The 22,937-nt window shown below is 43.3% G+C and overlaps 1 protein-coding gene across 2 annotated transcripts in view; it reads left to right on the forward strand.

Annotated features, from left to right (window-relative positions):
- TMEM272 (transmembrane protein 272) overlaps nt 1–17,704 on the forward strand; it is a 29,891-nt gene extending 12,187 nt beyond the window's left edge. For both annotated transcript variants that reach the window (XM_063333670.1, XM_063333680.1), the window contains 2 exons: nt 7,887–7,969; nt 11,959–17,704. In XM_063333670.1, the coding sequence (XP_063189740.1) occupies nt 7,887–7,969; nt 11,959–12,321 (446 nt within the window). In that variant the 3' untranslated portion in view covers nt 12,322–17,704. The remainder of the gene's footprint in view (nt 1–7,886; nt 7,970–11,958) is intronic.
- Nucleotides 17,705–22,937: the final 5,233 nt, after the last annotated feature.

The following is a 22,937-nucleotide window of genomic DNA, read 5'->3' on the forward strand; positions in this document are numbered from 1 at the left end:
AACCCCCACTTGAGAAACACCGGTAGAGACACCAGCCCTCCTCCGCTTTCAGACAGGCTCGCATGCTCATGGCATCCCTGACAGATGTCGGACTTGCCCTTGCTCAAGGAAATTCCACGGCTTCCCAAGGAGCCTATTTCAGCATTTTATTGCTCTCACAGACAAAATATTTTTCCCCATATCCAACCTAAATCTTCCCTATGGCAAATTAAACAGATTACAGCCTGTCCTACCCACCGTGGTCACAAAGACATACTGGTCACCGTCCTACCCAAGAGAACCTTTGAACTGTTTGAAGGCTGCTATTATAACCCCACTCCACCTTCTCTTTTTTTCCAGAGATCTCAAAAACCTACTTCTTTCATCCTGACCTCACCGGTCGCTGCTTCTGTAGCTTTTTTTTTTTACATTTTTGCCTCCCTCCTTTGGCCTCTGGCCAATGTAACTATTCTGCCCACCCCCCCCACCCCCCACTCCCCACCCAAAAACCAAAAAGATGGAACACAGGACTCCAGCTGAGACCTGAGCAATGAGCAGTGCAGAATAATTAGCTCCTCTGTTTAACGTGCAGGATTCCTGTAAACCCACCTCAAAATGAAAGACGCTCTCTCTGCATCAACTCATTGGCTCCAATTTAGTTTATGGTACATTGTAAACCCAGATGGTTTTTGGCAGTGCTGCTCCCTATCAGACATTTCTCATTTTTTATTTACATTGAAGTTTTCTCTCCTATACACGGTTTATCGGCTATTCAGCTTTATCGGTTGTCATCTTGCAGATTTTGGATGTCTTTTTCCAGTGTATCCAGATCACTTTGAATTTTAAGTTCCGTCCTTAAAAGCCCTCACAATCATTCCAGATGGGTGTCCTTGAGAAATTGCTCACCTTCTGCCTCGTTATTCATGGAAGATGGTGCAAACGAAAGATGGTTCAAGGCCAGGCTGGATGGGGCTTTGATCAGCCTGGTCTAGTGGGAGGTGTCCCTGCCCATGGCAGGGGGTTGGAACTAGATGATCGTTAAGGTCCCTTCCAACTCGAACCATTCTATCATTATATAAATGAACTCTATGTGCAGATGCTGTGGGCAAGATGCATCCCACCTAGATGTGGACTGTCCGCATCTGTAACTAAGCTAAGTGCCATGAGTTGCCTTTGCAGGCAGTTAAGAGAAAACGGTGTTTCTGACAATGAAAGTCCCATACCCTCTTTTAAGTGTCTGCGTTGAGATGAAATGACTTTTAAGGGAGTCGGGACACCTAGCCTGTTGGCATGTATAGTTGGCCAAACCCATAAAAAAATTGTTCAGCTAAAGGTTGATGCAGCTTCCTTTATCTGGGGCCTTCCGAGTACCAGTGATGACTGTGGTAGGATTCTGATTAGGACGTCCTAATTAGGAATTAGGGAGTTCTAATGAGGGATTAAGGAGCAATTAGAAAGTAGGGAAATGGACTGAACTGTTACATCTCAACACTTAGGCTCTTATGCTTATCCATGACTTAAAATTGCTATTTATCCCTTAAGAGGATTTTAGCTTTTCCCCAGGCTGAATATGCCTGAGCTGTGGAATAGGGGTGGGAAAGTATAATTCAAAGTGTGGTACGGCTTGCATGCATATTAACAGCCAGCCTTCTGGAAGTGAATCCAGGACTGGAATCTGACCACTTACAAATATAATTTCCTAGGAATATTTCATAATATCTTTAAGATCAGTGAGAATTGGAAAGTATACGGTAAGATATTAGCCTGGAGCTCTGGGTATCTCCTGCATCAGATATAGAGCCCTTTTTTTTTTCACAATTTAGTGAAACTAAGAGATAATGTCACCGTAATATAGTGTTGTCAGAGGATATTGGTTTCCTGCAGCTACATATCTGCAAAGGCATTTTTAGGAAAATGAAATGTCAAGGAAAATACAGATATTTATTATGCAAGAAAAAGCCTCTGATTTTCTGATAACATTCTGTTACCACGATCTCAGAGAATAACTTGCTGATGTGCCTCCAGTCATTTTGGCTCTTGCTTTCTGCAGAGGAAAACTGTGAGATATTTTCAGATGTTAACAAATAAATTATAATAATATTTGTTAAAACTCAGAGATGAATAACTGGTAGCTCTGGTAATAATTACACACTAATATTATACACTTCTAAAATTTGGGAGTACTGTAAATCACAGTATAAGTCAAGACATATGAAAAGGACTCAGCAAATTTTCCAGGCTCCAGACTTGTGACATCATTTAAGCCACAGATTGTTTAGCAGCTTTCTAAATTTTACTTGCAAAGATGATCCCCTTTTTTTCACTTAACACTCAAAAAATAGAGCGAGCTATGGAAGGACCTTATAAACTTTTTCTGAGAATTTCTTTTAGTTTCCGGGACAGTGAAGGATTGCTCCCAATAACACATTTTTGTACATTGTCCAGACTGCCTTTATACACAGTGTTCCCCAGGGGTAGCTAAATCGCATTTGAAAGCTGATGACATCGTTTTCTCAATAGGCAGTCTAAAATTTTCCCCTGTTTAGATTTAACCCAGTACTACTGCTCATGCTCATATCTACACCAAATAATTCCTCAACTCTCAAGTGCTCCCGGTAGCTGTCTGAAGCCTGTTCTCATACTCTGTCCCTTCACGTGGGAGACAGTCTTGTTCTTTAGCGACTGTTGTTAACATAATGTCTCCTTGCATTTCAGTCCTTCAGCCACTCACTCATTTCTGTGAGTTTCCGCTGATTTGCTGATATGCTTTCTGATAAAATGACTCCCAGTAGCAATTACTTTGAGATAAATCCTCTGCAGCATCCAGATCCTAGTGTAAAGCCCACACTCCGGGTCCCAACTGAGGTCTGCGCTAAGTGATGGCAGCTGCAGTCATCCACTAGGAACAACTGAAAATGGCCTGGCATGTTGTGTCCTCTGCCTCCTACTAGAAGAGAATCATAGAATCATAGAATCATAGAATTGCTGAGGTTGGAAAGGACCTTTAAGATCATCAAGTCCAACCTTTAACCCACCCTGACAAAAGCCACTTCTAAACCATGTCCCTAAGTGCCCCATCTACCCTTTTTTTAAACACCTCCAGGGATGGTGAATCCACCACCTCCCTGGGCAGCCTATTCCAATGTTTAGTAACCCTTTCAGTGAAAAAATGTTTCCTAATATCCAAGCTAAACCTCCCCTGACATAACTTGAACCCGTTTCCTCTTGTCCTATCACTTGTCACCAGGGAGAAGAGGTCAGCCCCCATCTCTCTACAACCTCCTTTCAGGTAGTTGTAGAGGGTGATAAGGTCTCCCCTCAGCCTCCTCTTCTCCAGGCTAAACAACCCCAGCTCCCTCAGTCGTTCTTCATAAGGTTTGTCCTCCAGACCCCTCACCAGCTTTGTAGCCCTTCTCTGGACATGCTCCAACACCTCAATGTCCCTCTTGTACAGAGGGGCCCAAAACTGAACGCAGTACTCGAGGTGGGGCCTCACCAGTGCCGAGTACAGGGGGATGATCACTTCCCTAGTCCGGCTCACCACACTGTTCCTGATACAGGCTAGGATGTTGTTGGCTGCCTTGGCCACCTGGGCACACTGCTGGCTCATATTCAGCTGGCTGTCCACCAAACCCCCAGGTCCTTTTCTGCTGGGCAGCTTTCCAGCCACTCTGCCCCAATCCTGTAGCGCTGCATGGGGTTGTTGTGACCCAAGTGCAGGACCTGGCACTTGGCCTTGTTGAACCTCATACCATTGGCCTCAGCCCATCGGTCCAGCCTGTCCAGATCCCTCTGCAGAGCCAACCTCCCCTCAAGCAGTTCAACACGCCCGCCTGGTTTAGTGTCATCTGCGAACTTACTGAGGGTGCATTCAATCCCTTCATCCAGATCATTGATAAAGATATTAAAGAGAACCGGCCCCAGCACCGAGCCCTGGGGGACACCACTTGTGACCGGACACCAACTGGATTTAACTCCATTTACCACCACTCTCTGGGCACGGCCATCCAGCCAGTTTTGTACCCAGCGAAGAGTACACCTGTCCAGGCCATGAGCAGCCAGTTTCTCCAGGAGAATGCTGTGGGAAACAGTGTCAAAAGCTTTGCAAAAATCCAGGTAGACAACATCCACAGCTTTTCCCTCATCCACTAAGTGGGTCACCTTATCATAGAAGGAGATCAGGTTTGATAGGCATGACCTGCCCTTCACAAACCCATGCTGACTGGGCCTGATCACCCTGTTCTCCTGCATGTGCCGTGTAATGGTACTGAGGAGGATCTGTTCCATGACCTTCCCAGGCACCGAGGTCAGACTGCCTGGCCTGTAGTTCCCCGGATCCTCCTTCTGGCCCTTCTTGTGGATGGGTGTCACATTTGCCAACCTCCAGTCAGCTGGGACCTCCCCGGTTATCCAGGACTGCTCATAAATGATGCAAAGTGGCCTGGTGAGCACTTGCGCCAGCTCCTTCAGTACCCTTGGGTGGATCCCATCCGGAACCATGGATTTGTGCACCTCCAGGTGCTGAAGCAGGTCCCTCACCATTTCCCTTTGGATTAGAGGGGCTTCATTCTGCTCCCCATCCCTGACTTCTAGTTCAGGGGTCTGGGTACTCAGGGAACAACTGGTCCTACTGCTGAAGACTGAGGCAAAGACGGCATTAAGTACCTCAGCCTTTTCCTCATCCTTGGTCACTATGTTACCGGCCCCATCTACTAGAGGACAGAGATTATCCTTAGTCCTCTTTTTATTGCTAATATATTTATAGAAATTTTTTTTGTTGTCCTTGACAACAGAAGCCAGGTTTAGCTCCAGCTGGGCTTTGGCCCTCCTGATTTTTTCCCTACATAGCTTCACTACCTCTTTGTAGTCCTCTTGAGTGGCCTGCCCTTCCTTCCAAAGGCCATAAATCCTCTTTTTTTCCCCTAAGTTGCAACACTAGCTCCCTGTTTAGCCAGGCCGGTTTTTTTCCCTGAAGGTGAGGAGTGGGCACCAGACACCAGATTAGCCATGCTATACAGGAGACCTCCTTTACTATGGGATACATTTTAGCCATTTTCAGCTACCTCAGAAGAGCAAAGCAGCTAAAATGAGCCCAGTGCTGTATTGGCCCCTCATCTCATGGATAATCATGAGTCACAAGGACACTTGGTTAGTAGTGAACTGTTGTAGGCCATGCCACAACACTGCCCAAAACAGTGTCCTTAGAGAAGCTCATATCCTGATCGCTCACGAGTCCTCTTTCCACTTGCCTGGACTTTGTGTCCTGGATCCCACTGCAGTGTTGTTCTGTGGTAGCCAGGAGGTAAAATGTGCAAGTATCTCTGCCTTCCCAAGACTCCCATCTCTTTTTTTTCCTTTGGACACGGTGGAAGCTGTTGGACATCCTTGCTGTGTCTGATCTTGCAAAGGTTGCTGGTTTATTCATTTGGACTCATGCGCTGGTGTGTGTCGTGGTGAAGTTCAATTGCTCTTCACTCTGAACCACAGATTGCTCTGGCTTGCAGGGAGCATTGCACTAGGTGCAGAGCTTTGATTTCTCATGGTCCATATATCCCATCATTAACAGTCAAAGGAAAACATATCTGGTGCTCATAGGAAGGAAGAGCTAGCACTGATGCTCTCCTGCTAGTTTTTGTGTTCCCAAATAAATCAGGCACGTGCTATGTGTGAATTGATTGGCAGTGATGTGTGTGCCTAGATTTCACTGTAACAAATATCAGTGCCCATCCGTCAAACGTCAGTCCGTATTTCCTATTCACCCTTAGTGCTGTATCTTTTAAGTTACTACTGTATTACCCCCTTTGACCTCCTCTTCTGCTGTCATATTTGCCTTCAATATTCTCCCAAAACCTACAAAGTACAACTGCCTGTCATTCAAATCCTTCCCAAGACGGACTGCTGTCATATTAGATATATGAAAGGACTCCAAAATAGATTTGTCTGGGAAACAGAATCATAGCTCCATGAAAAAAAAAATAATGGCGTGTTTTCTTGATTATTTTGTTTTGGCCTCAAATCAAAATCTCAGTAACACACTGGAAATAGCAATTGCCTAGGTTCCTAAACTGAAATACATTCCCTGAGATCCCTGGCCAGCTGCTGTTGTGGCCAGCTATTACAGGGCCAAGGACTCTGAAAACCCTGGCAGCTGCTTTCTGAAAATGATGTAATTTGTGACGATTTCCCTGCTGCCCACCCCTGTAAAGTTGGGAGTCTGTGCAGGTCTCAGTGTTACATAGTGGGAAAATGGACAAAAAAATTACAGCCTTGCAATAGGGGACAAAAAGGGAGAGAGTCCAAATCAGCCTAAGTCCAGCCCTTTTCAATTAAGAGAAGGCTGGTAATAAATACTCAGTGTAGAAGAGTCCTCTGGATTCCATAGCCCTTACACACAGCAGATCACAAGACACTGCCTTGTATCCTATGGCTAATGTAAGATCTACACCAGAACACCTGTATTATGCTACGCAAAGAGCACAGGAGAGGTTCAGGACACCAGCAATGTTCTGGACCAGCAATAGCTGTGGATTTGGTGGGCAAATTGATAAGATAAAGAAGATTACAGCTACAGAAGGCGGCAACCCCCCCCCCCCCCAATCTCAAACCACTAGTTCTTTCCCGATTCCTCCTTCAGTGTAGTTGTGAACATGGAGACAAGACGTTCCACCTGAGAGAGGTTTAGCACTAAGACCACCACATTGCTTTCAGTATCCTGCATCTAGGTAACCCCAATTATTCAGAGAAAAGCCAAAATTTCTCCTTGAAAATGACTTATACAACAAGAAGAAAAGAGAAAATCCTTTCTGTCCTTTGCAACTGATCAGTAGAAGTCCTGAAACATGGGATCAATAACAATAAAATTATAGTGTAATGAACAGTTTAAAACCGACTAAAGATGCCACTGGGTAAGAGACTTGGGCAGGGGATTCATCTCGGCTAACTTTAGATATCTACAGCTGGCTGTCCAGATTCCTTGTATAGCCATGGAGAGAAAGACACACTTTCAGGGCCCAACTCATCTGACCTATTTTAAATGCCTGTCTTAGGATGAGATGAATTGAATTTTACAAGTGTCTATTTCTCACTATTGACTATAAAGAGAGTCTAGGAAACTAGTTCAGATATGGGTGCCTGCATTGCAGACATCTATATTTGGACAGATGAGTCTCTCTGCCACAGACCTGTATCACAAGCTTCAGTGTCTACTGCCAGCAACATCCTTATACTGTCATACACTCCCTTCCCTAAAACCTACCCAGCTTTCTCTTTCTAGCAGTATATTTGAGGGTTGCCAGGATCCTTGGCTCCATAACAACCAATGCTTTTAGCCTCCAGCAACCCAAACAGCCTGGAAACTTGAGCTTTTGTGGTTCCAGCTGCCTGGGAAGCTAAAATGGTTCCAGGCGCACCCATGGGTGCTGGGTCCCAAGCTTCGAGGCATCTAACTCGGGAACTTGGTACACTTACGAGAGCTAAGGAGCAGGAAAGGCCTGGGAGAAGCTTATTAGAATGTCTTCTTTACACAAACGGTTTTGATTTTCAATGAATTTTCTACTGCTGATGAAAACTTCCTGTCCAGCTCATTCAATCGTTCATTTAACAAAGATGCAGTGGCTGAAGCTAATGACCTGTGTACATGGCTCCGATCAGTAATGCCAGATCAACAGTAATGCTGTTGTTACCTTTGCTCTCCCTCTTCCTTCTCCTGCCTTTCGCTTGTTCCTGGCCCTCACTCGTGTAGCGGCAGATGCAAACCCCTTTTAATTCAGCCCCCATGTCAATAGACACTGGATACAAGTCTTGGGTCTAAGCATTACACTTCACTTACAGTATCTTTACCTTTCACTGTACAGCTTGTTGCACTGTTTGATCACTTGAGATAACAAACATTAATTTTTGCTGTTCAGGAATGAAGTTTTTGGAAGATTGCCCAGTTCAGCCACTAATTCCATTATATCTGTTGGTGGGTGGCGTGATTGGCAGCTTAAAGGTAATGTGCCTTCTGTGTGTGAAATATTTTTGTGCGCCTAGACTTTGACTTGCTAGTTAAGACGTAATGATGGCTCCAGACAGCTATGAGCATGCAGTACTGAAGAGAGCTATCAGGACTGAACTGTGCTTGTTCCAGCACCTAAAGCACCCATCAGTCAAGTGAGACACTAATGAGTTCAGCCTCCAGCATTGTCCCACACATTGTGGTGTGACTTTCTCCTACATCACAGCATCTGTGCTACCATCCCTACTGAGGGAAATGACTACATAACATGGATGCCTGTGGTAAATGGGGGTTTATTTCCACAGTCTTCCAAGCCTGCTAGACCTTTCTCCTTCATTTTCAGGCACACAGGCTGGACTAAAAGTGAAGTTACTCCCCTAGCTTTGGCAATGCTATAAAACTACAGGTGTTTGTAGATAGTCCTTCACAATTTCAATTTATTCCCACTCTGACCTGGCCAGAAGCAATGACTATGCAGCAGCATGGCTTCCTTCCAGAGTAAATATACCCTTGCATCACAGCAGGGCTTATTAATCTAGCACAGCATTTTCTAACCACAGCTACCTGTCTTCCAGTGGACTGTGCTCACTTGTATCTTCACTGAGCCAGAGCCTGGCTGCTTGACAAGCAGAGACAACCCCATATCTGTGTTACACCCTGGTCACTATAAAGCCATAACTCTGCGTTGACTCTAGGGTGAAGGATCGTCCTGTTCTGACAGTCCCCTTGCAGACAGTGTTAACTGGCTTCTAGCGGGCACGAAGAGGCTTGTCACAACAAACTGCAAAGCTACTGTAAGGCTTCTCAGCAGGATTAAGAAAACTGTTTTTTGCCATCCTGATGATGTTCCTGCCAAAGGAATGAAAAGGGGAAGAGCTGAAGGGAAAGCTTTGGAACCACACCACGGGGGCACAAAGGGCTAAGAACAGCAAGTGCTGCTTCTGGAGGGAACATCTGTACTGGTAGCATTGGCTGTCCTACCATAGCTAATGGGGCAGCAGCAACCCAGCTGCTTTCCAGGAGCCCGGCACCGGCAGAGCAGACCTGACAGGTTGTGGCCTAATGTTTCAGTACAGGCAGCCTGTCCCTTGACAGGAAACCTGCTAGTCTCCAACTTGACAGCACTGCATATTGCAGCCAGCAGATGCTGCAGACAGGAGCTAGCTACGTTCCCCTCTGATAAAGTTTCTAGCCCCTTTTCTTTGCCAGAATCGAAAGAAAGGGGAAAGAATATTCCTCTGCAGGTCTCTGCATCCCTTGCACTCCTTCACAGTGGTAACCAAACCGCAGTACATCACTGGGATACGCATCATCCCCCTGAGGACCTTTGCTCAGTAAATAAGTAAATGGAGAAAAAAAAGCAAGTGCTTAATCTTGTTATAAGGAATTTGTTATGCTATGAGTTCTACTGGCAAATGCTTAGTCATTCCATCACACCAGTGGACTTATCCATATAATCAAAGGTTCATTTAATAATAGTTTAGAAAAGAATAGAACAGAACTGAAAGGAAATTTTCATGCTAATTAATTTATGCCTCCATCAAAAACGTTGACTGTTTCTTAGCTATTTCTGGTTTAAAATCAGTTTTTCTCACCCTAAATAAGATGGTAAGTGGGTCAGTTGATATTCCTGCTGATGTCAAATAATTTGGCTTCAATTGACAGCAGGACTGCCTATTTTGCAGTATGGCAATACATTTGGTCAGAATTTGATTGGCCTAACTCATGTATCATCTCATAGTGCTTGATCTGCAGCCAAATTCCGCCTGTCTCAACTCTGCCCTCTCTTACGTTCATCAGACTGCGCCGACTTCACTGAGCAGTACCTTTGCTTGACCTCTGAGAGTTAAAAGGTCAGATAATGGATATTGGATGAAGTCTGAATGAACGCTGTCCTGTGATGGACATAATTTAATGGCAAGTCATTCTGGCCCAGATCTGTACAGATCTGTAGGCTCGTCATCTCTTTCTTTACCACCTCCAGTCTTTTAAAAGGCAGTGGTAACCTACCGATGTTCACCAAGGCAACTGAACCATTCTACAGCATCCACAGAGGCCCGCTGAATTCATGTCAAGCTGCTCCATAAATGCATATTCAGAAGTTATTAACAATGTGAGCAACTGCTAGAATTTGCTTCAGTCACAGCTTGGCAAGGTAATACCCTTAAGAATTAAATGAACTGGTTAGATGCAGTTGAGACTCATAAATCCACCTGGGAGGTTTCTCTGACTTCCTCAAAACCAATGCTCCTCTGTCATTTAACCCCATTCCCATCGCTGAGCTTGGTGAAGCTTGAGTACAGGCAGTTGCCTATGGGCTGAGCTCACCTCAAAGCCAAAGAGCTGCACAGAGCTTCAGATCAAGCCACAGGCCCCCACGTGGAAACTCCAGATCCACTGGCCAGGGAGGTTTACCCCTCCTGTGTGTCATGAGCCTGTCTAAAATAAACGTTCACCTGAGAAGACGCTCTGCTGGTTTGAATAAGCCTACCAGTTTGAGTGCTCAGCTGGATGTGAGACATCCAGTGGAAACACCATTTTTTGCCTATCTTGGTGCTGGGACTTGGATCTCTGTTTCTTACAAACTGGCACTAACATCTGGGCTAGAAAAACAGCTGGTTTTGTGAACAACAATTTAATCCTTTATATGTAATTGAACAGTTTTATAGGGAAGACAAAGAGAATCCTCTTCTCAGGATGTGCTGGATCCTCTTGCTAAGCCCTGCCTCCAGGAAATGGGGCACATGGACTAAAATCTGAAGGAGGCAGAACACATACTCAAACGGGTTTTCCTTAGGCAGTGTTCTCACCATTAATCACTGACTAATGGAGAAGGGAGAGCGTAAAACAAGGGGTGCTCTCCTCTCTCATTTCAAGCAGAAAAATGAGCACAGAATATAACTCTGGGAAAGAGAACACGGCTTGGACACAACGTCCCTCCCCATAGCCACTTATAAATCTACATCTTTTACCTTTCCATCTGAATTTCATTCCTGGTTGGCCAAGGCAGGTTCCTGCTCAGTTGGTTTCTTAGAGTCCCTTTCCCAAAGACACAGCTTGCTACAGGGACACTTGCACGGGAACCTGAGTACCCAAAAAGAGGAGTTGCAATTACAACAGCTAGTGCCTTGAGGACTGGGCCAAGTGTTTCAGGTGTAGCAAGATAACAGGTTTCACAACATTTGGCCCAAATCTTTGTTGGGCCCTGTATATACCTCTGCTATAAATCTACTAAAATTAAGAAAGTCATTTAGGGGACAGAAATTTGAAAGCTTCTCTACACTGCAGTCAACCTACCTACATACTTTGCATTGCTAAGACTAAGCTAGACATCTTCTAAGCATTGCTGATGAGTCCTACTGCATTTCCCTGCAGACCAGACCTTCCTAACCTCACGTTATCACGGTATTCCATCTTCTTCTCTGCCGGTTCTGATTGAAGGCAGGAATGGAGCAATCTGAGAAAATTATGCTTAACTGAAAAAAAAACTTGACAGAATCATTCCAAGTATCTGAAGCAATTTATTTGGGGTTTAGGTCGAAGTCTAGATCCTTCATAATTTTATTTAAGCTGATTCACCTATAAAGCCATGGAAAATAGACTTAGGAGAGACAAATCCACCCACTACAAGGCAGGAACTACTCTACTTAAGTCATTTAGCAGTTAGTCTAATCTGTTCTTAAAAGTCTCCAGCGTGGGAGCTGCTGCCATCTCCCTACACAATCTGTTCTCGTGCCTTTCCATCCTTACCATTGGCAAGTTTTTTCCCATGTCTGGCCTAAATCTCCCTGGTGAATAAACTGTAGGGGGAAAAATGCATTATTTTCCAGCAGGATCTGCCTCATTTGTGGCTCCTCAGCTTTCTTTTACGTGATTTTCCCACACCCAAGTTTAATTTGGCCCAAAGGCTGGCAGTGGCCAGAAGGTGTTCAGACTTTCCGCAGACAATTTATTTATTCCCTTTTCTCCCCCAATGCCTCCAGGTGACTCTCCTGCTGTACGACTCAACCAGGATGAGGCAGCTGCTTTCCAAGTCTGTTGTGATTGATGATGATGACGACGACGAATATCCCTGGAGGCAGAATGCTCACAAGTACTACATCCATCTAACCCTCAGCCTTTTCCTCTTTCTCTGGTTCATTCTTGGGAACTACTGGGTTTTTTCTGTGTACCTGCCAAATTTCATCCCACCTTTCCATCAGCCTCAGGATTACTGTGACAAAACCCTGTACATTTTTGCTGTTGGTGTTCTCATTATTAGCCATACTGTTCTCTTTCTCCTTATCTTTTGTAGCTGCTGCATATATTGTTTTTCCAGGCAAAGATACTCCTCTGAGGAAGACTAAATGCCACATAAATGAAGCCCCAGATGTTTGGGAAAGAGTGTACAACAAAGGACAGGCAATAATTCACTCTTGTGTACATCTTTGTTGTACTATATATATGTATGATAGCAGTCAACTGCAAGAGGAAATTGTAAAATACAGTGCCATCTGGAAATAGCTAAGCTGGAATACAGCATAGTCAATGTAAAACTGCTGCTACAGATGCCACGGTGCGCTCTTGCTAACTTCTACATCCCTTTTTTAACTGTTGGATATTCTATTTGGAGTAAGCTCTTGCAGATGGCAAACTCCTCTAAAACCAGGGCCCCTTGTGTTATTTCAGCATAATACATCTTCGCCTATAAAAGAAGCCATGTTGTCCTCTTCGCTGGGATCTGAATACCTCTGTAGCCTTGCTGAGGTATGTTACTGTCCCTGCATTACAGACGAGGGAGCTGAGACAACGAGATAAAGGGCTGTATTCAGACCACTTTGCATGGCGCATGGACTTTGACTAACTTAGATGCTCACCAGAGAGCTATTCAGGCCACTGTTAGATCAGCCAGTAAGTAGCTACGATAGCAATACAAGCATGTATAAAAGGCAGCCTGAATATGACCCCCAGGTCTCTTCTGAACTTGGATTAGAAAGCATCTGTAACTAACTTTGGTGCTAAAACAGTCTGAATATATCCACACATATCCAATACATCCAAACTGAGCCACAGCCACTTTGCAAGTCCTCGGCAGAACAAGGAACTGAGCTACTGAGTATCAGATCAGTGCTTTAACCAGGGCCCAGCATTCCCCAGTCTGGGGAGACTCCTCTACTTTTTGTACAGCAGCAATTTGTCAGCACCACACCAACACAAAGATGGTTATCAAACCACTGTGATCAAGTTCATAGAAAAACTGATGATGTTATGTTGGTATTTTAAATATAAAATGATGATAAGGCAGGGATGTGAGAATTTCAGGAGGATGTGTTCACTACAGCAGTTCTCTGGTTGTGGTGTGAGTGTACATTTGATTTGTTCACCTTGGTGCTGTACATACTGAAATCTATACTTAATGGACAGATGTAATGCGAAGAGCTTTTAAGCCAAGAGCAGTGTCAGCTTTAAAAGCACCAGCATGCACAGAGACAATTGTTTTGTGACATGTAGTGGAACAAGCCCATAACCAGTCCTGGTAGATTGTTTTTTCATGTGTTGATGAATGCAGTGTAAAAGTGCTCTTTCTGCTTTTGCTTTATGCACCTCTGCTAATATGGTCAAAACGGAGGGGTTCCCCTCTCGATAAGCACAAGGGTGGCCCCAGGCACAGGAAGAGGATGTTCGTTTTGGGTATTTTTTCTATTAAAACCCACACAGCTGAAACCTACGTTTTAGAGAAACCTAAAAGAGTTATACTATGCCTGTGGAAGGGTGACATCTGTAAAAGAACCTCAACAATATGCCACAGCTGAACCGGCTCCGCTCAACCATCCTTCCTGGGACGGAGGCTGAACACAGCATAACATCTGTGGGAACCACCTGTCTTCAACCACGAACATTTATCTCAGGGGCTATTGTATAGATAACTAAGGGTGCATTTGGTTCATAATGATTTTAATTCAGGCCCTGGCTGTAAGAATTGTTCATTTCCAGAAAACTAATCTTAGAAAGAAGGTAGGATAAAGGGTGAAATAATCTGACAAGATGGCAGCATCAGTGTAGCATTCCCCTGCTCTGCAGCAGCCACTCAGGAGAAATCACAGTCAGGCTGTCCCTGCTCAAAAACCCATGGAATGGCAATTACTAACACTGCTGGCTGACTTAGGCCATGCACGGTTGCATATGACCAATGCAAATCTTTGCTTTTATTCGTGGGCCTCAGATCATGTCTGGGAGAAATCACAGGTTGTGTTTTCCCAAGAGCTGCTCCAGCCCACGCTCTCCACTGCCTCTCTAAAGGTACTACACATTTCTGAAACACAACTGCTGCCAATGGTGGAATGCTAGAATTCCTCCTTCCCACCCCAAATACTTCACCGGCTCAGCACCTGGGCTCCTGGATTTCAGTATTCAGTTCTGAACTGGTGTAAGTGATTTTACCTTCAGTGGAGAGCATCTTTCATTCATTAAGATGCCAAAGTCTTTAAGAAGGCATAACTCCATCCATCACTCGAATGCAACAAAGCAGCTGTTTATCATTACACATGAACTTTACCCAAAAGCTTGGAACTGGCATAAAAAAAAGAAGAAAATTATACTCAGTTGATAACGCAAAATAAATTTAAGAAGAAAGAAGCTACGTACATTCCACCCATAGAATTCCAGCACAAACTTCCCTGTTCTAGCAAAACGCTGCTAGAATCATTCTTGATGACAAAGAATTAAGGGCTCATACTCCTGATTAAGTCTGAATTGATTCTCATGCCGCTGCACATCCAGTGACCTTGCAGCAAGTGATGGTGCGTGCGCTCCTATCTCAGCAAATATGAGGTGATTTTAGCCCAGCCCGGAGGAGAAGAGATGTAAGCTAAGTCTCATTGCCTTGCATTTTCTCTGTGCCTGTGTGAGCATAGTTACAGCAGCTCAGCAGATGTGCAATGATTTATCAAACTTCAGCCACACAACAGTAAGCCTGAGGCCTATGTCTCATTCACAGGAGGGTTAGATGGACTAATTCTCCACAGTCCACCATGGAGGCTTAATTCTTTAGGGATGAGAACACAGTGCATTCACTGACATCTTGGGAAAGTGCTGCCAAATCACAGTGCCAGTGTTCAGTACCCGGTTGGCACAAATGCAAAATGATAAAGGAGGTATTTACGAAGAAAAAGGCATTTGTGAAATATTTTGAAGTTATACAGAGTAAACAAAATCCTTTGTTATGACTGGGAGAGGAAAATTCTGAATTGATAGTATTTACCTTTACTTGTGTACATCAATAAGCAATGGCACATGCAAGTGTGAACATCAACACCTCCAAAATTGTTGGAGCCATCAATTGTGTATCCAGAGTGATCTGTGCAGACCTTCTGCACTTTCACTGCTACTGCCTCCTTCAGCAGGCTGGAATCATGCAGGTGTGGGGCGGGGACACCTGGTTTTGGGCATATGATTAAATACAACTGAATTACAGTGACTTATTAAGCTACCACTCTTCTCCTGACCCACCATCAGCAGCATAGTTTCTCTTGGGTTGCTCCAGTGGATAAATAAAGCACTCAGTTTAAACACAAATTAAAGTAGTTTAATTGAAGGCACTTTATCTCACTTCGGGGTAAGCTAGGAACATGTGGATGGTCCACAGCACCTTAACTTGCAAACAGCAACTTTTTAAATTGCCACAAACTGATGGTGTCCCAGACATATGCTCAGCCTCTGAAGAAGCAGGCACGCTTCCTCAGCAAACAGCTGTGGGAGAATTAAGTCATTACAGCCCAAAGGTCAAATGGCTGAAAATACAAACTACACCTTGGTGTGAAAATGTTTAATATTTTGCCACTAGATTAAAATTACAGATAGAAAATGTTCATTTTTTTTTTCACAATAATATAAATGTCTTCTGGAAATGGAAAAAAATACACCCTTAAGCTAATTTTTATGAACTCAGAAATTTGTTGATTACAAGGCAGGAAACCAGATGTAACTGTTCCAGTTAAATCACCTCCCCTTCTTGGGAAGCAAAGATCTATTTCTAGCTTTTAAAGGAAAAAATGTACATGATTTCAATGGATTAGACAGCCTGCTCACTGCTAGCTGGGGGTACTACAGAAATCTAGTAATATAAAGACAGAAAGACACTTCTGCATGCACGCACAGACTCTAGACATCTACATATCATAAATGCAATGGTAGCAGCCATGAAATAAATCACACTTATTACAGTTCATTGCCCACAGTATATTTCTCCTCCCACTACTCCACCTTCTTCAGCAATGGGCACAGTATTCCAAAGCTCTAGGGAGCAGCCTCCCACAGCTATTTTAAAAGCTGCATCCAGACAGGCAAATGCTTTGTTCCTTTATTCCAAATGTTGAACACAGATAGCTCCTGCCTCTGGACCCACAGAGGAGAGGAAAGATTAGCATCAGACATATCACAGACCTCATCTCCTCAGGAGCAGAAACAGGAATGTTGTGCTGTTGGAGAAGAGAAGTAGACCTCTCTCACACAGGACTTGCTCGGAGCTTTATGAGGTCCCAAGAAATCAGACTTTAAAACTAGAAGGTGCCTGTGCAGAAAAAAATAAAGATGCAGAAGCTATTCTAGGTTATGTCAAGAGCTGTTCTGAACGTCTCAGATCCTAAAATGTGAACAGTGGATGTAAATGAGCCTAAATGCTTTGACTTTACAGGCAAAGGGCTACAAACATTAAACCAGTGATAACTTCCATCCACTGTACAACATTCTAATCTAGATCAGTTTTTGTAAGTTATCTTTAATTTTATCTCTGATTATTCATCTTCCTGAGATTCTAGTTGATAGGGATTTTGCATCATTATGAAGACCCATGTGTATTCTCCATATAATATAGAAAGGACCGCAATTTGAAATTGTTGCTTCTTGGCTTATGTTTCTTGAGGCTCCTCTTCACTACTGCAGTACAGGAAAGTCCCATAGATGCTAGCCATAAGAGGAAAAAGAAAACATTTTTAGACAGTATAATATTTGAGGGGAAATACAAAAGAATCACAAATGTCATCTGATATTGCACAGTACAAGAAAACAAAGTACAAGAAAACTGCTAACAAGAACAATTTATATTGCAAGAACAGGTTTCTGAGAAAATTGTATGAAGTTCTGAGAAATCACATATACATGTTTGTAACAGCGAATTTATACCAAAAAAATGCAGGAAGATATTGACCAGCGTAATTGCATGAGCCTGTGCGATCAGAGTTTAAAAATTACGGTACTTTACATTTACCAGTCACGTTAATTATAATCAACCCTGCTGCAATTTCACTGAGATGAATAGTTATATCAGAGGCTGATTTTGCCCACAGATTTGAATCTAAGCCAAACTGACTCTTATGCATGATTGCTAATGCTCAAGCAAAGGGGGACTCTGTGATACCTTTCTCTGTGCTGCAGCATAACAGCTGAAATGTCAGAGATGCTCTGAGATGCAAACTGTGGGCCTGTAGACCAATATACATGAAATCTTTTTTGAACAAGGTCCTCTTGATGTCCATGCGAGTTAGGTACCTGCATATCTTATGGATTTGATTCTCAGCCCTTTGGAAGAAAACATTTAGCCTTTCAGGATCAATATGAAATGAGTACACAGGGTGCAAACAGTGGAGAAGAAAAATCCACGATACACACTTATTCACAAGTTGCTATAGACAACACCTTTTTATTATCATTGCTTATTTTTGCACTCTGTACTGCTATTCTACTTCTGCATGGATTTCACACTACTAGTTCATAAATTCTATTTATTTTTCAGCAAAAGAGTTGCTTCATTGTTTTTAATGGACTTTTAAAAAAATGTGTCCAACAACAGGTGAAAGAAGACCTTTAGTTTGCAGGTCGGATGGTTATTTGCAGGGGAGGGTTTGGCTCCATAGCTTTACATGGATAAGTTTTACATCTCTGTGGGTTCTGTTAGCACAGCATGTGGACTGCTCGCAGACACAGAAGTTCAGTCCATTCCTTTGGCATTTGAGCACAATGTACAGCAACCATATAGGCTGAGGTGTGTCTGTTGCCCTGCTTGTAGTTATCTCTTGGTGGATACATGCTACTAGATAGTATCTGCAAATTGGTAACAACTGTGCTAGAATAATAAATGCTAATAAGCTATACGATTTGCAAAAGAATAAGAAAAGTAAGATAAAAGAAGAGTCAATAAGCCCATGAGCATCCCTGCCAAACAACTGTTAGTAGGAACAGTGAGATCCAGTAGAAGAGCAGTAAGAACAGAAACATAGCTGAAGAAAATATTAGTACAGATAACTACATTACTGTCACAGCCTAGCAACAATCGTGTGCGTTCAACTATGTTGCCTACTGTAAGGGCGTAAAGATAATTTTTCAGTCATGGGAATCATAAAACTGATCTTTTATTGACTTAAAAATTTACTTTCTAAGATGAAAATCAACTATAAAGCTCCTATTATGTTTAAAAAAGTTATATACTAAAGCATGCATAAACTATTTAATACATAGGAGATTAATTAGGTTAGCAGCAGGCTGACCTGCTGTTCCCAGTCAATTCTTTTCCCTTTGGGAGGACACTCAGCAGTCCCTCTCTCTGCCAGGACATGCCTGTCCCTGGGAAGCCCCGCAGGCTCTCAGAGACCAGAGCCCTCAGCAAGTGACAGAGCAAACCTATACTTCTGATAAGGCAAAGTAAGAAATTCATTTTACTGGCCCCTGAGTAAAAAGGAGTGATTGAACTGAGCTGATGACATACTGCCACATTTGTTTCTCGAGAACAAAAGGCTATTTGGTCTGGGGAAAGCTTGACTGTTCATTGGAAACAACACTGCTGATGACAGCAGCTGGCAAACTTAGCAATGACTTGGGCATAAGAGCACACAACAAAGAAAATACCCTACTGTTCATAAAAACACCACACATGCCAGGACTTCGACCCCTCCCTGCGTTCAGGATGCGCAGCTTTTGCTTCTCTCCCCCTGCTAACAACATAAGCACTTCAGACATGTGTCTGAGACCTCAGGGCCTGGATGTTCCTCTTCGACCACTCGCCAAACCTTCTGCTTCAGCCAGGCAAAAGGAAGAGTGCTGACTGCCTCTCCCCAACCTGCTGACAGCTCTTAATTGCTATTACACTCACTGGGGCAGAGCTAATTTCTAAAGCTGGAGTTTTTAAGTGTTCTGCACCCAGATCTGAGGCCAGCATGGCAAATGCAGGGCTGGGAGTGGCTCGCACATGGTTGCCACTTCCTTTGAAAACCTGGCCCCAATCAGAGATGCTGAGCTTTTCTGCAAATCTGGCCCTTAAAGCCTGCTCCTGTTCCCACTGCAATCAGTGGTGACGTTCTGATTGATTTAATGGGGGTAGGCATACAGATTTAATTAGAAAATTGGTAACTGCAAGGAAAGAAGAGAATGCACAACAGCCTACCAGATCTCTGGTAGGAAGCAAGCAAAGGAGACAGTTGTCCTTAAGACCGAGATTTTAGCCTCTCTCTCTCAAAAAAAAAAAAGGATAATAAAAGACATTGGCAAGATGGCCTTGAAGCTGCTCTTAAACATCCTGTATAACATATAATTGCTTTTCAGCTCTTGAGTACTCTACCTACCTTTTAGATCTGTCCCCTGGGAAGAAAATATGAAACATGCTGAAACACACAGCCCTTAACAGCAATCAGTATTTTTAACTTTTCTTTTGTGTTGGGAGGCAATTAAAACTTTGCTTAAAACCCCTTGCTTTTTGGCAGGTACAAAGATGGATCAAGTCTAAAGTGTGTTTTTCATGTTAGTCCAGCTGTGGGCCAGAGAGGCACTTTTCACCACCTCGTGTGTTTTAATAAAATACTGATTCCCAATTCATTACTGTATGAAAAATCCTAATATCTGGAGGCTCACAGTCACAACACTCCAGAATTTTTATTCACTTTGAGGATTATTTGCATTCATGGAGGCCCTACATAACAGAGTTGGGGGCTATTTCTACACTTGTAAATGCATCTACCCGAATGCAGGATTGCCAGTGCCGTGCCAAGCTGTGCAGTGTTAACCCTGGTGCAGTCTCATCCATAGTGCTTGGTAACGAATTATCCCTTGAGCAAACTATCCCCCTGACAATATTTGAGCTTGTTTTGGATAGAAGTAGCTGTTTAACACCTAAAGTGAGCCTGGGCATCAATAAAGGTTTGCCTAGTGTGGGCAATAAGAGGATCAGGACCTGGGAATATGCTATAAGTTATTTGACAGTGTAGATACACCCTGAGGGTTGTAGTCCTCAAGGGGAACAGTTAACTTGGGTGTGTTATATCAGGACTAAACACTGACAGGGAGAAGCCATTTTGTTCTGTGATCATATAAGGGAAATGCTAGGAGCTCAACAGACTTGTGGCTCTCTTGATCCCCCCCTTCCAGTGGGGAAGCTAGGCTACACACATATATCAGTTGCTGGCTGTGATAACTATCTGAGATGCTGGCTACTAATCCATGAGAAGAATTCCTTGTCTAAAAAATCCCTCACATTCAGAGCAGTGTCCTATCGGATTTTAATGTTAAGCTAGTAGCAATCACGAAAGAAACCAAAAGATGTAACTTTTCAAATTTCCAAAGCTCCAGAATGGATTCTAATTCAGCTAAGAAGGTGTATCAACCTAGAATTCAGTACAAAAGGCAACATGCAGCCAAAACTCTTGATGTGGGCAAAAATTTTGCCCGTGAGAGTACTGTGAGGCAGACCCTTTATTAGCACCAGCCAGTTCTTAGCAAAACTATGTCTTACCTTTCCCCTGCACACAACCCATACTGCCTTATCACTGTGATGGCTGGGTTAGCAGAGAGCACTCGTACAATCTCTACAGTCTCCTGCCTCTGGAACAACAATACAAAAGCAAAAGGTCACAGGGGGTGAAATGAGGTAGCAGAAACATCTAGGTGTTAGGACAGCGTGCAACAGCTCGCTTCTGATGTAAAGCTGTTCAGACAGACAGAGAGAGATTTCATGGCTGAAATATTTATGCATGGATGTGTCAACGCCGTGCTGTGATGATTCCTTTCTGGGTGCAAGCTTAGGGCCTCACTATGGAAAAAGAAAGTGTTTCTAAGCAGAAATCTCCCAGCTGAGTGTGCTCAGGGATTGCTGCACTCTGGCAATGGCATAATTTCTCAGTGTTTACAAAATCTCCTGAAAATGGTATTTCTTGGAAGGGTAAGGCTAACACCACAGTAGTGGTGCTACAGTATTTGTATCATGTTCTCAGAGAATTTTGTGTGTGTACCAGAGTGACGTCGGTTCCTAACCCTACATTCAAATATCTTCCTAACAATCTTATCTTCTCTAATGTTAATAGCAGTAATATGCTGTAATTGTTCATTACTGCTTTATTCCCAAAATATTACAAGCTGCTCCCATTGTCTGGCTGCCATAGTATATTTTTGTGTTTAACTCGTGGACAGCTTCTGCCATGCATACTCACATTGGTTAGTACCTCAGGGCTGCACCATCCAGCATCTTGCTGATTACAGTCCAAATGGTTTAGCCTGCAAGGAATTCTATGTATCTGCATACACCTTATTTACTCTCAGAGGTCAGCAGACTGCAGGCATGTACCCCCCAATTTAGGAGAACATAGACTGAAACTAAACAAAACACACCAGAGCCATCATCCAGTTTTGCTTGTACTAAGCTATAGTCTCAGTGCTTATGAAATAAACAGGGTAAACAGAGAAATGACATGGGAATAAAGCACAACCTGCCTTATTGCATTTACTCACAGGAACTTACACAGGGGTTTTGTTTTGTTTGGGGTTTGCTAATGTTTTTCAAACTGAAACCATATTTCCTGTAAAGAATGCAGCCAATTCTGTGGCATAAGCAACCATGGAACATTACTGTACTCCTAACAGCACACTGAAGTGCGCTGAGGGTTACAAAGTCCAAGGTGAGACATTCTCTAACTAGCATAGGAATGTGGGGCAGCGCTGCAGTTTTCTGCCTGGATATTCATAACAGCAGACATGACCACTTAATTCTCTGGTTTTCCCCTGCTGTGCATTTTCCCTGTGCCAGGGTTAGAGGAAAGTAACCAGGCAGGCTTGTACAGGCTGTGAGGGAAAGGGAGAAGCTCAAGGGCTAACAGGGCAAGGGACTGAAAGTAGGAAGAGGGGACATTATCTCAGCCTGTACGCAGGACTCGCACAAGCCTAACATCTGCTCTGTTCACAGCAAGTGTGATTATCTAGCATCATTATAGCAGTCTAGGCTGTACAGTTTTGGTTGCTAATTGCATGTTGTAGGTGATGATCACAAAACTATTTCCATATAGTTCACAATTATATACTTACAGATATCATAGTATGTATCTCTAGTTCAGGCTGCCATTCATTTTTCATTGTAGGAAATAACATTCTGCCACTCAGACTATTGCCAAGCTGTTCCTTTCTGGGCCAGAAGTCTCCATTTTGAGCATCGGAATCAGGATGAATTGTTTAGGAACACTTCAGTCAAAAACTCCTAGCCATGTCCAAGAACAAAATCAGTTACAACTGACTCAGGCTGCTGGTTTTAAATAGATTCTTTCATCTGTTTTAATAAGAACAAGCATTTTCAGATTTGGTGCAAAGGTATGACATTTAGCTGGATGGTCTCTGTAGGGAAGAAAATATCGCTGTGAAAGTGTGTCTTTTTGCCCTCTATAAACTCTTATTTCACACACAATACCTAGTACGAGCAGACAGTGCTGAGTTCAAAAGTTTTAACTTCATGGTGGGAAGCACCTTTTGTGTGAGAGCCTAATACTTAACACAACGTGCTGAGAAAGTGGAAGACTTGAGTACAAGGCCTTTGCCAGAGTGAAGAGATTTAGAAAAAGGATTATTAGGCTACCGTACAGGGTCAGAAAAGACAGAATATTTCCATTCCTCCCCTATCTCTGCTATTGAAACCAGCTAACATAAGCTCTTGAAATCTTACATAGGGTTCCTAAACTAG

Source organism: Chroicocephalus ridibundus, chromosome 1 (assembly GCF_963924245.1).
Source record: "Chroicocephalus ridibundus chromosome 1, bChrRid1.1, whole genome shotgun sequence".
Lineage (NCBI taxonomy): Eukaryota > Metazoa > Chordata > Aves > Charadriiformes > Laridae > Chroicocephalus > Chroicocephalus ridibundus.